Source organism: Echinops telfairi, unplaced genomic scaffold (assembly GCF_000313985.2).
Source record: "Echinops telfairi isolate 266 unplaced genomic scaffold, ASM31398v2 ScPeMD7_7475;HRSCAF=8513, whole genome shotgun sequence".
Lineage (NCBI taxonomy): Eukaryota > Metazoa > Chordata > Mammalia > Afrosoricida > Tenrecidae > Echinops > Echinops telfairi.
In genome coordinates this window covers 30,853,846-30,865,363 of record NW_022111379.1, presented here as the reverse complement: position 1 = coordinate 30,865,363, position 11,518 = coordinate 30,853,846, and the positions used below count along the sequence as shown (strand labels likewise).

Below are 11,518 nucleotides of genomic sequence, written 5' to 3'. Positions count from 1 at the left end.
GGGCCGGCCTCCGCCGATTCAGCCGACCCGGGAGGGGCACCGCGCCCAAGCTCCCTCGGCCTGCGGCCCCGGACGGACGCTCGCACCATGGGCCGTGGCGCCCCGCTGCTCCTGCTGCTCCTGCTGCTGCTGCTGCTGCGGGCCGGGCGGCCGCGGGGAGCCGAGCTCACCTTCGAGCTGCCGGACAGCGCCAAGCAGTGCTTCCACGAGGAGGTGGAGCAGGGCGTGAAGTTCTCCCTGGACTACCAGGTGAGGCCCGGGCGCTCGCAGCGCCCCTCCGCCGCCCCCCTCGGGGTCTCGCCCGGGCCCCGGCGCGCCCCTTCTGCGTTAGCCACCGCGGCGGAAGGAGTGGAGATCCCGGGGAGGAGGAAACTTTGGGTCCGTCCGAGACTGGCCAGGTGCCCGCGACGGGATGGCCCCAGCAAGCCCTGCATCCTGGGGAATTGGCTAGAATGACCTCTGTCAGGCCCCTTCCTCGCCTAAAACTGGCATACGGACCACTTAGACCAGGACTCTCCAGCCGAGGTAGGTCTGGTGGCCTGCCTTGTCCATATGGGTACTGCAAGATGACAGCGACAGGATGTGGGCTCACGATTGGTTGGTTTTTACCCTCCCAAACGTTTCAAGTGGGAGCCAGGTGAGCTGAGCAGGGCGGAGAATGGGAACTTTGGGGAGGGTCCCCTGCTGCCCCTGAGCCTGGCAGCTTGGTTTACTGGGAGCCACCGGGGCGATGGCTACAAGACTGGCTGCAGTCCTATGGCTCAGAGAAGTGCTCCGCTCCTCTGTTCACAGTCTCTTTGAGAGATCTCTGGCTCACCGTTGCAGAGAATATATCTTGGGTGAGGGATTGGCCTCAAACGTTCAGCCAACAGTTGTAGGGTTGAGAATTGTGCGGGCATCCTCCGCAGCTCCTGCCCCTAACTGGGAGAGAGGAGTCAAAGTGGCTTGTCCACCGACAGCCTCTGAATTCAGTCTGATGGCCGCGCAGTAATTGTCTGACATTTGCTATATTGCTGGGCACTGCACTGCGCACTTCAATGGGATAGCTCACTGAACACCCCCACAAGCCTATACCCACACCCAAACCAAGCTCCTTGCCATCCAGTGATCCCAATTCCCAGCGACCCCATAGGACAGAGTAGAATTGCCGCACAAGGCTGTAATCTTTACCACGCAGCAGTACACTGAAAGGAAACTTCCAGAAGTTCAGGCTGGATTTAGAAGAGCATATGGGATAAGACATATCACTGCTGATGTCAGATGGATCTTGGCTCAAAGCAGAGAATACCAGAAAGCTGTTTACTTGAGTTTCATTGACTATGCCAAGGCATTAGACGGTGTGGGCTATAATAAATGGTGGCTAGCCTTGAGAAGAATGGGAATTCCAGAACACTTCATAGTGCTCATAGGGAACCTGTACATGGATCAAGAGGCAGTTGTGTGAACAGAACAAGGAAATACTGCATGGTTTAAAATTAGGAAAGGTGTGAGTTGGGCTTCTATCCTATCACCATACTTATTCAATCTGTATGCTGAGCAAATCATCAGAGAAACTGGATTATATGAAAAAGAATATGGCATCAGGATTAGAGGAAGGCTTATTAACAACCGGCAATACACAAATGACACAACCTTGCTTACTGAAAGTGAGAGTACAAGAAGCACTTGCTGATGAAGATCAAAGATCTTCAGTATAGCTGGCAACTCAATTAAAAAAAAAAAACCCAAAAAACCTCACAACTGAACCAATAGGTAACATAATGATACATGGAGAAAAGGCTGACGTTGTCAAGGATTTTGTCTTACTTGGATTTACAATCAGTGCTCAGGGAAGCAGTGGTCAGGAGATCAAAAGATATGTAGCGTTGGGCAAATCTGCTGTACACGATCTCTTTAGAATATCAAAGAGCAAGGAAGTTACTTTGTGATTAACCCTATAACACCTGAATTGTTAATTTCAGGAAAAATTTTTTGTTTTTATTCTTTACTTTCATAGTTATCTATATATATATATTAATATATACATTTAATTAAGTGGTATGAAAACATCACGCTCAGCGTTATAGGGTTAAGGTGCACCTGACCCAAGCCACGGCATTCTGCATTGCATCATATGCATATGAAGGGTGGATAATGAATCAGGAAGACTGTAGAAGAATGCATGCATTCGCACTGTGGCGCTGGAGAAGAATGCTGAAAGTACCATGGACCGCTAAAGGCCAAACCCATCTGTATTGGAAGAAGTAAGGCTAGAATGCTCCTGAGACACAAGGATGGCAAGACTTCACCTTAATCTACTTTGGCACTATAATGTCAGTCCCTGGAGAAGTAGCTCATGTCTAATAAAGTGGACGGGTGGTGAAAGGAGGGAGGCCCTGGACAAGAGGGATTGACACAGTAGTTGCCTCACTGGGCTCCGGCAGAGGAACAGTTGGGAGGGTGGTGCGGGATCGCACGGTGTCACGTTCTGTTGTGCATAGGGTCGCTATGGGTCGGAGCCGACTCGATGGCACCTAACAACAACAGTCTTTACCAGAGCAGACTGCCACATCTTTTTTCTGGCACAGCAGCTGGTGGGTTTGAACCGCTGACCTGCGGGTAGCAGCTGAGCTCTTAACCACCCTGCACAATTACTTTCTCTGGTGTGCTGAGGACTTGGATTTTTACAACCCTGTAAGTGAGGTATTCTTACTATTACCAATTGATAGATGAAGGTACACTTCCTCATGGAGTAAAGGAGCTTGCCCAGGGTCCCAGAGCTAATGAGTGGCATTGCTCTAATGAAGCAACCTGTCCCCATGACTGATGTTGGCTATTGAGCAAAAGCTGAGAAGCAAAGGCATCTAGTGACCGGTTTACTTAACGTGTCTCAGTGTCAGTTTCCCCTTCCATAATCGCATCAGTGGTCCCAGGTAGTGAAGATTGGTCAGGGAACCTTTTTACAAGGTTGTCATTTAGTGAGTGGCGGCTGTCCCTCTGATAGCAGCGACCCTTTTGTGCTTGTCAGGTCATCACCGGCGGCCACTATGATGTTGACTGTTACATGGAAGACCCCTTAGGGAACACCATCTACAGGGAAACCAAGAAGCAGTACGACAGCTTCACACACCGGGCGGAGGTCAAGGGCGTGTACCAGTTCTGCTTCAGCAACGAGTTCTCCACCTTCTCCCACAAGACTGTCTATTTTGATTTCCAAGTGGGTGACGAGGCACCCATTCTCCCAGACATGGGGAACCGGGTGACAGCTCTCACGCAGGTGAGTGGACATGGCCTGGGCCAGCTCTCTGCCGACCTGGCTGAGCCTCTGGTTCCCAGCTGGTTCCTCCTCCTCCGGTCTGGGTCTCAGGGATGAGCAGAGTCGCCGTCCAGCCACCTCCTGCCTGGAGATCCTGGTGTGGACCTCGCCTGTTTTCATGCGCAGTCCTGGAGGACACTGCCCTCCTTCTGGTCTCCTCTCCTCGTTCTTGAACTGGATCCCGTGGGGCTTTCCTCTGCTAGTCTTCTCCCTCTCTCCAGCCCTTACACAGCACTGCTGCGTGCGCACCTCTGTCCTGGATCTCTGCTTTCCTGTGGTGTGTCTGCATCATGAAGACCAAGGTCGCCCTGGCATGACAGTGGTGTACTGTCAGGGAAAGTTACCAGAAGCTGCTGTAACTAAGAAGCCCTGGTTCCAATGGCTTGAAACAATAGGAGTGTTTGCGGTCTGGGTTTTTTTTTCTCTGTAAAATAAGCAAGAGAAGCGTGGCAGGTGGCTTTTCCTCTGTGGCCTGATTTAGAAACCGAAGCGTGTGTGTTGTGTGGGTGGCTCTGCCATCTCTTAGGACTCCAGGGTCCTCTGCTTGTAGCCCCCAAATAAAGGCGGCAAAGGGAAAGCCCACCTGCTTCCTAGCTGTCTTGGCCCTCAGGTCTGCTTAGGTCTTACTGTGGAGAACTGATCATGAGGCCAGGTTGATGCGAGGGGGTTGGGGCCAGATAAGAGTCCTGGCTGAGCAGTCACAATTCCCCATTCTGTGAGAGAAACCATGAGCTATCTGAAGGCTGACTCTCTCTCCCCTCTGAACCTCCAGGTTGCGTAGAATCTAATGCTAGCTGCCTTCAGCAGCCTGCCCTCCTGCAGGAGGGTCAAGCTTGACGTACCATGGTGGCTTCTGTCTTGCTGTGACGCTGGCTGCTCTGTCACTGCTATTCCAGTTCCTGGAGAAGAACATGTTTGGGAAAGTGGAGGGGCAGTGAAGAAGGACGAAGGCCTTCCATGAGATGGATCGCTCTGGCTGCAACAACAGGCTCAGGCACAGGAACAACTGTGAGGATGGTGCGGGCCTGGAGTGTTTGGTTCTCTTGTGCATAACGGCGCTATGGTCAGAACCGACTTAATGGCACCTTACAACAACGACAACACGGACTTGATTCTGACAGTGTCCCGCCAGGGCAGATTAGAATGGCTCCTTTGAGTCTCTGAGAGTGTAAACCTTTTGGGAGCAGATAGCCTCATCTTTCTCCCTTGGAGTGGCTAGTGGGCTTGAACCACAGACCTTGTGGTTAGCAGCCTAGTACCTAACCCACAGTGGCACGAGGGCACCTTTCCCCGAAAGCTAGGACTAGATTCTTTCTCTTTGTGCCCCAGTGCAGGAGGCATGGCACAGGACAGGAACTCAGTAAATATTTGTCAGATGACAGAGGGCCTGGGCCCAGGGGAACCTGCAAGACAGGAATGGCCACCTAGCACTACAAGTCAGTCTGCAATGAGGCCATTGCTTTCGGGCTTGTGCTCGTGTCACCTGCTTCCTTTCCTGGGCAACTTTGAGCACATTAGTGTCTCTGCCCAGGCTGCCCCTCCCCCGAGGGTCAGTGAAGGCCATAGAGCAGAGCGGGGGAGGGCTGCACTGGCCATTCTGTGCGTGGTGGTGCTGCTCGCTGCTGGGGGGCCTCCCCACACGATGGTGATCGCATGTGCTACCGAGCCCAGCTGGGCTCCCCGAGAGTTTCTTGGTTACAGCCTTCCCAGAAGCAGTCCTGGTGGTACCACAGTTAAGCCCTTGGCAGACCCCAGAAAGGTTGGCCCATCAGAACCCCCATCGGCTCCATGGGAGGAAGTTTAGCCATCTCCCCTAGTAAAAAATGTCGTTGTCCTTAGTTACTGTGGAGTCAGCTGAGACCCAGGGTGACATTTTCCCCAGCAGAGTGAAACACTGCCCAGTCCTGCATCGCCCCCCCGGTTGTTATGTGGGAGCCTGTTGCTGCAACGATTGTGTCAATCCGTTTCCCTGAGGGCCCTCCTCTTCCTCGCTGATCCTTAACTTGCCCAAGCACGAGGTCCGTTTCCAGGGACTGGTTTCTTGATAGCATGCTCTAAGTCCATGAGCCGATGTCTCTCCGTCGTCACCTCACAGCCTGGGAAACCCCATGGAGCAGTTTGATTCTGACCTATAGGGTTGCTATGAGCGGAAATCGACTTGGCGGCCCCTCACGACCGCAGTTGATGGAAGCAGTGCACCAGGCCTTGCTGCTGCTGAACCACTGGGTAGATTCTAATGGACAGCTGCTAGGTTAGCGGCTGATGCAGCTTTTTCTCTACTTAAAGTTGTCTAAATTCAAAGGATGGCGTGAGACGAAAAATAGACTCCCCCATTTACACGAGTAGCATTTTAAGTTCACCAGGAGCCCAGGCGGCTTGGTGACCAGGCAGACATGGGACATTCCACTGGGAAGCACTGGGTTGGAGCTTGTGGCAGCATGGCTGCCATGAGAAGGTCCAACCTGGGGTGGGGATCGAATGTGAGCTCTTTCGCAACCCTGGCTCTAGAGGGTTCTGCTGGCCACTGGTGGGATGGCTCTGTTAGGAAGATTTTGTAAGCCCCCAAAACTGATCCAAAGGGCTTCTCTCTTTAAGGCATGGAAAACAAACGGGGCGAAAGGCTTCCAGAGCGGGTGCTGAGAACGCGTTCTTTCCGAAGCCTTAGCTTGCTTACATCCCCCTCTCCTGCATCTGGGAGCCACTTCTTTCATCTCTCTGTCTGGGGCCTAAGCAGAAGTGCTGCCTCCAATTCTGGACCTCTGGGGTCTGTCTGCCTGTGGTGAGCAGTCACCATCCTGCATCAGTGCCAGCTGGTGGGAGCGGGGATGCCTGGCTTGCCCCTGGCATGAGGGCTTCCCATGGTGGCATGAGCTACCACCCATAGCCAGTTCCCCCACTGAACTCTGGGATTGGCATGCGATTTAGGGGTGAGATTCTTGGATGAGGGCTGAGGGGTTCTTCCAGGAGGATCAGGGAAGGCTTGTGGCAGACTTCCAGTCTACAGGGGGAAATGTGACCGGAGGCCGCCCTTGTGCCCCCAGCTACCGAACAAAGGGCCCCAAATGGAGATGCTTTAAACAGCAGTCAAATATTGTCTGTCTGAATCAGGGTATTGGCCCTATTGGTTCTTTCAGAGAGAAATGAGGGCAAGTAGGCTTCCTTTTTCCAAGCCACACTAGTCTTACCTAGTGCCACCCTAGAAGGCCTGGCCACCTGCTTCTGCAAATCCAGCCATTGTGAACCCTGTGCTGACAGTTCTCGGACACACACAGGCTCACCGGGAGTCAGAATTGACCCAGTTCCAAAGGGTTTTCAGCCCCACATCCTGCACCCCCGTGGGCGAAGGAGGCAGGCTGGGATGTCAGAGCAAGAATGGAGGAGGAATGGCCATCTCTAGAGACTGTCTGGTTGGCCCAGCGTCCTGTGAAGCTCCAGCGTGCTGGAAGGCAGCGGAGGCTGGTGTGAGGAGGAGTGAAGGTCACAAAGCAGGAGAGCTAGTGACCCACACGCCCTGGAGAAGCAGGACTCTGCGGCAGAGGGCTTCTGCTGGCTTCCTGCCTGGCCGGAAACCAGCAAGAGGAGTTTCCCAACGAGTCAGTTTGTGGTCACAGGCCGAGAAGTCTTCTTTCAAAAGTGCCAAGAAGATCCCAGTGGGTGGGAAGAGGAGGCCTTTCGGTATCTGTGACTCTGAGTGGTGTGTTGCTCCGTGCCTCTTGGGTTCATGCAGGTTCACTGGGTTTAGAGCCCAAGGAAGCCATAGGTCACCAACTATTCTGTCACTGGCCTCCTTCCCTGTCGCTGAGCTAAGATTGCATCCCGAAAGGCACTAGAATCGCCTTCCCTGAATCCCAGAGCCGGACTCTGGCCTGAACTGTCTGAGCAAGGTCTGTAGAGCGAGTCTCTCTCCTGGTCCTGCTGACTCCTGCACACTCTGCCTGGGGGTTTCTGCACCCGTGACCTGTGTGCCCTCCCTGCACTTCTCTTCTTCCCTCCGGCCCACCCTCTCTCCTGCTCTGCTCTTCACTGAGCCTGGATCCTGGCAGAAGGCTAGAGATGCCAACGTCTCCTTGCTGCTGCTGCATTCTGGGGCAGGGCCCCGAACCCAAGGTGCACCCTGTTCAAGTAAGTCCTGTGTACACGTTGAGCTTCTGAACTGGTGACGGAAGAGAATCTCAAGAGTGGAATTGTAGCCTTGCCTGGTGTTGAAGAAGACATCTCTGAGTTGATGCAGCGAAAATGTGTGTGTGTGTAGGCAGGGGGGACATATGTGTGTGCCTGTATTTGTGTGTGTGTGTAATCAAAAGGGGCTTCAACAAGTTTGTTGGAAAATTTTTTCACTTAATTTTATTTTTGCCATGAATTCTTGGCATCCCCCTCAGCTATATTGTTCTTAAGTGGCTCCCGCAGTTTCTACATGACTGATAACCTAAAGGTTGGTCTGAATTCCCCCAGGGGCACTGTGGAAGAAAGGCCTGGTAACCTATGTGTGTAAATATTACAGCCTGGACAGCCTTCTGGAGCAGATCTGTGTAACACGGGTGTTACCATGAGTCAGAATTGACTCCGTGACAAGGGGTTTGCATATATGTGTGTGTTTAAATAAATATGCATACATGTACATATATTCATGAATCCTTGTGTGCATATACATGTGTACACTCATACATACATATTTGATGTGACATTTCGCCACTTCTTCTCCATGGACCAGAAAGACAGAGCTAGACAGTGTGGACAGATGAACCCAAGTTGATAGACCTGGGAGGTAGACCAGTCACCAGACTAACAGAACACACTGCCTGGTGAGCTGGGAGGCTGAAGGAAAATGTTCGTCTCTTTCTATATATATTATCTAGCTTAGCTTTTGTGGAGCCCCGGTGGCATAGTGGTTACACGTTGGGCTGCTGACCACAAGGTCAGTAGTTTGAAGCCACCAGCCCCTCCAAAGGAGGCAGATGGGGCTTTCTACTCTCATAGAGATCTACAGTCTAAGAAATGCTGTCCTGTAAGGTCTCTGTGAGTCAGCATTGGCTCGATGGCAGTGAGTTTAGCTATTAGAATGGCCCAGAGTAAAGAGTATACCCAGCGTGGCAAATAAGGGCACTGCCTTCTGGAAACAATTCAGTTTGTTAGAGAAACGGGGATTTGAGTGAGATTTGAGTCATCAGAGGGGCCACACAGTCGTTCAGTCTTCTCTAAGACTCTTGGCCTGGTGCTGCACATTACAAATAGTTCACTTTTGGAGTCTGGGAACTGAAGCAAGGGCCCATTGTCCATTGCTTTCTGGTTCATGTTGGCTCACAGCAGCTCTGTGTGACAGAGTGGAAAACACGGTCCAGGGTTTTCCTGGATGTAATCTCTCCAGAAACAGATGGCATGTCTTTGTCCTGAGGAGCCACTAGGTGGGTTTGAACTGCCAACCTTTTGATGAGCAGCCGAGCTCCTAACCATTGTGCCATCAAGGCTCCATTGAAGCAAGTGCCTAACAGTGCTTGATGAACTCTTCTAGCCGGAGAACCCACCGTTGGGGTGGATATGTAGGAACTCTTGTTCCACAGCCATACTGGATTCATTTTCAGTCGCTGAGTAACCTATCCAAAGTTTAGTGCTTGAAACAACACCTCTTTCTTACTTCAAAGCTGTGCAAGTGAGAAGTCCAGGCAGCTTCGGCTGGGTTCTGTGCCCGAGGCTGAAACCAGGGTGTTGGCCCGGCGAGTCTGTTGTCTGGAGCTCTGGGGGAGGACCTTCTCAGCTGCGCATTCAAGCTGTGCGCAGAATTCAGTAGCTGGTTTGTGGCTGTAGCTGTAGCCACCTCTGGGGTGGCTCTCAGCTGAGGGGGGGCTGTCGGCACTCAGGAGCGCCCCTGCACTGTCGATGCTGCTTCCCCTCTTCATCCTGCTGCTTCTCTCTTCCTGCCCAGATGGAGTCCGCCTGCGTGACCATCCACGAGGCCCTGAAGACCATCATTGACTCCCAGACCCACTATCGACTCCGGGAGGCCCAGGACCGGGCTCGGGCTGAAGACCTGAACAGCCGAGTCTCCTACTGGTCTATGGGGGAGACGGTTGCCCTGTTCGTGGTCAGCGTCAGCCAGCTGCTGCTGCTGAAAAGTTTCTTCACAGAAAAACAGCCCATGAGCCGGGGGACCCACTCCTAGCCCGGGTGTCCTGCTTCAGTGCCCCTGTACCCCGAGGTGGGCCAGCTGGGCCAGCAGGTCTGCCTTTGGAGTAGGGGGGCGCAGGGGGATGGGCTGTGTGGTGGCCCTTGACATCCATGCAGATACTTACTCCTTGCCACCCAGCTACTAAATCACAGTGCCCTGGAGTTGGAAGGAAGGCATCGGATTGCAGTGTAACGTGTGAGGGAACATTTACAGTCAAGCTGGGGACTGGCCACGGTGGGAGGGCAGACAGGCCCCCCCCCCTATTGTGCCCAGGCCTCTCCCCACAATGCAGTGGGCTGGCTATGGGTCCTTGGGTCATTGGACTGGTGTGTCCCACCCCATGCTGGCCTTTCTTTTCACGTGGCTCTCTGTCTCTGAAACATCAGGTCCTCCCACGTCAGGTGAGCCCTGGGGTCAGCCGTGTAAGCGGGGCAGCATGGAGACTGGTGTCCTCTGTTAGCTGTGTCTCTCCATGGAGGTGGCCTCTGGTTAATAAAGACCATGTGTGAAAGCGCCTGGGAGACATGTGCCTTTATATCTTTGCCATCGAGAAGTTTGCAATTAATGAGGAGCATGGATGTTGTCTCAGTCTGGGTTGAATAGAGAAACAAATTCAGAGACACACATATGTGTCTAAGAAAGAACTTTATATACAGGAGCCATCGATAATTGAGAAAACATCCCAGCCCAGTCCAGATCAAGGCTACAAGTCCAATATTAGCCCATGTGTCCAATACCAATCTATAAATTCCTCTTTAGACTTATACAACACATGCAATGATGCCAAATGCAGGAAGATCACAGGCCAGTGGGTGGAAAGTCTTGTGGATCCAGTGGCAGTGGAAACATCTCAACGCTGGCAGGGTTTCCACGTGGCTCCTCCAGCTCCAGGACTCTAGCATAGATCCATGTGTCTTGTCAGCAGGAAGCAACGCAGGAAGTCTGTGTGTATCTGGCTTCCGGTGAGCTGTTTATCTCTGTGACATCTCCAGATGAGGTCATCAAGCTGCAACCTGATCGACAGGCTAGACTCCAGCCCTCTTCAAGTTGACACTAGATTATGTAACTACCGCAGCTATGTATAAAGAGAGTAAAATAGATGCCTCAGGCCTGTGTGTGGAATGCTGGGATGTGTAGAACCAACAAAATGAAACAAAACCCAGACTCAGACACAGTCATGTCCATCACGGAGTGGCCTCCTAGGTCAGAAGAGAATTGCCCCACCCTCCTTTCTCCCAAAGAGCAGCTGTTGGATTCCAACCACCAAATTCGCCTTGAGCGGCCCAGCACTGAACCACGGTGCTCCCAGGGCTTCTTGCAATGCATAGAGCAGGGAGGGAAATATTTGCCCTCCAGTGAACAGGGTTGAACACAGTGAACTAGGGTCTCAGACTCCAAGAGTATAGTCTGTGACCAAGTCATCCCTAAACACAAGTTGAGGGGCTACAGACAGAGCAAGTGAAGCCTGAGCAGTGCCCAGTGGCCATCCTAAGCTCCATTGCTATGGCTGTCAGACCGTGTCAGTCAGTCCTGGTCCAAACCTGGCTGGGTTCTTTGGAGGTGGAATCCAGCATCACCTGCTGTACCAATCTGGCCCCTGGGAATCCCCTTCCCCTCCTGCCCTCATGGGCACTGCCCTGTCCTGATGCCCTGCTCCTTCTATCACAGACCAGGTTGTGCTCCTGCCCCGGAGCCTTTGCAACCCTCTGTAAGAACATATGTCCTCTGAGAGCCATGTGACCTGATTTGGGGCAGGCAGAGTGGTCAGCCACCCCACCACTCTGTTCAAGATGGTACCATCTTACTTCCCAACCCCACCCCTACCCTCAGGCACCCAGCCCTGCTCTGCGTCTCTTGTCATGGCATTGCCACCATCGGCCCAAAGTTTTTACTTGCTTGTCGATTGTTGTCTCCCACTAAGAGGCCAACTCCACATGACAGATGTTTGTTTACTGCTGAATCCTGTGCCTAGAGCAGTACCTGGGACATACTTAGTGCTTCATAAATATGAGTTGCTGAATGGCTATTAGTAGGAAATGAGTCCATACCGATCAAGTGTC

The 11,518-nt window shown here is 52.6% G+C and overlaps 1 protein-coding gene across 1 annotated transcript; it reads left to right on the top strand.

Moving 5' to 3' along the window:
- Positions 1-67: 67 nt before the first annotated feature.
- TMED3 (transmembrane p24 trafficking protein 3) lies at positions 68-9,972 on the top strand. The gene is made up of 3 exons (XM_004699723.4): positions 68-249; positions 3,008-3,256; positions 9,216-9,972. Exons 1-3 carry the CDS (start codon positions 88-90, stop codon positions 9,450-9,452), a joined length of 648 nt encoding a protein of 215 aa, XP_004699780.2. The 5' UTR covers positions 68-87; the 3' UTR covers positions 9,453-9,972.
- The last annotated feature ends 1,546 nt before the right edge of the window (positions 9,973-11,518 follow it).

Coding starts and splice junctions, on each gene's coding strand:
- TMED3 (XM_004699723.4), top strand. CDS start 88: ATGGGCCGTGGCGCCCCGCTGCTCCTGCTGCTCCTGCTGCTGCTGCTG. Junction 250..3,007: donor AGTTCTCCCTGGACTACCAG/GTGAGGCCCGGG, acceptor TGTGCTTGTCAG/GTCATCACCGGCGGCCACTA. Junction 3,257..9,215: donor GGGTGACAGCTCTCACGCAG/GTGAGTGGACAT, acceptor CTTCCTGCCCAG/ATGGAGTCCGCCTGCGTGAC.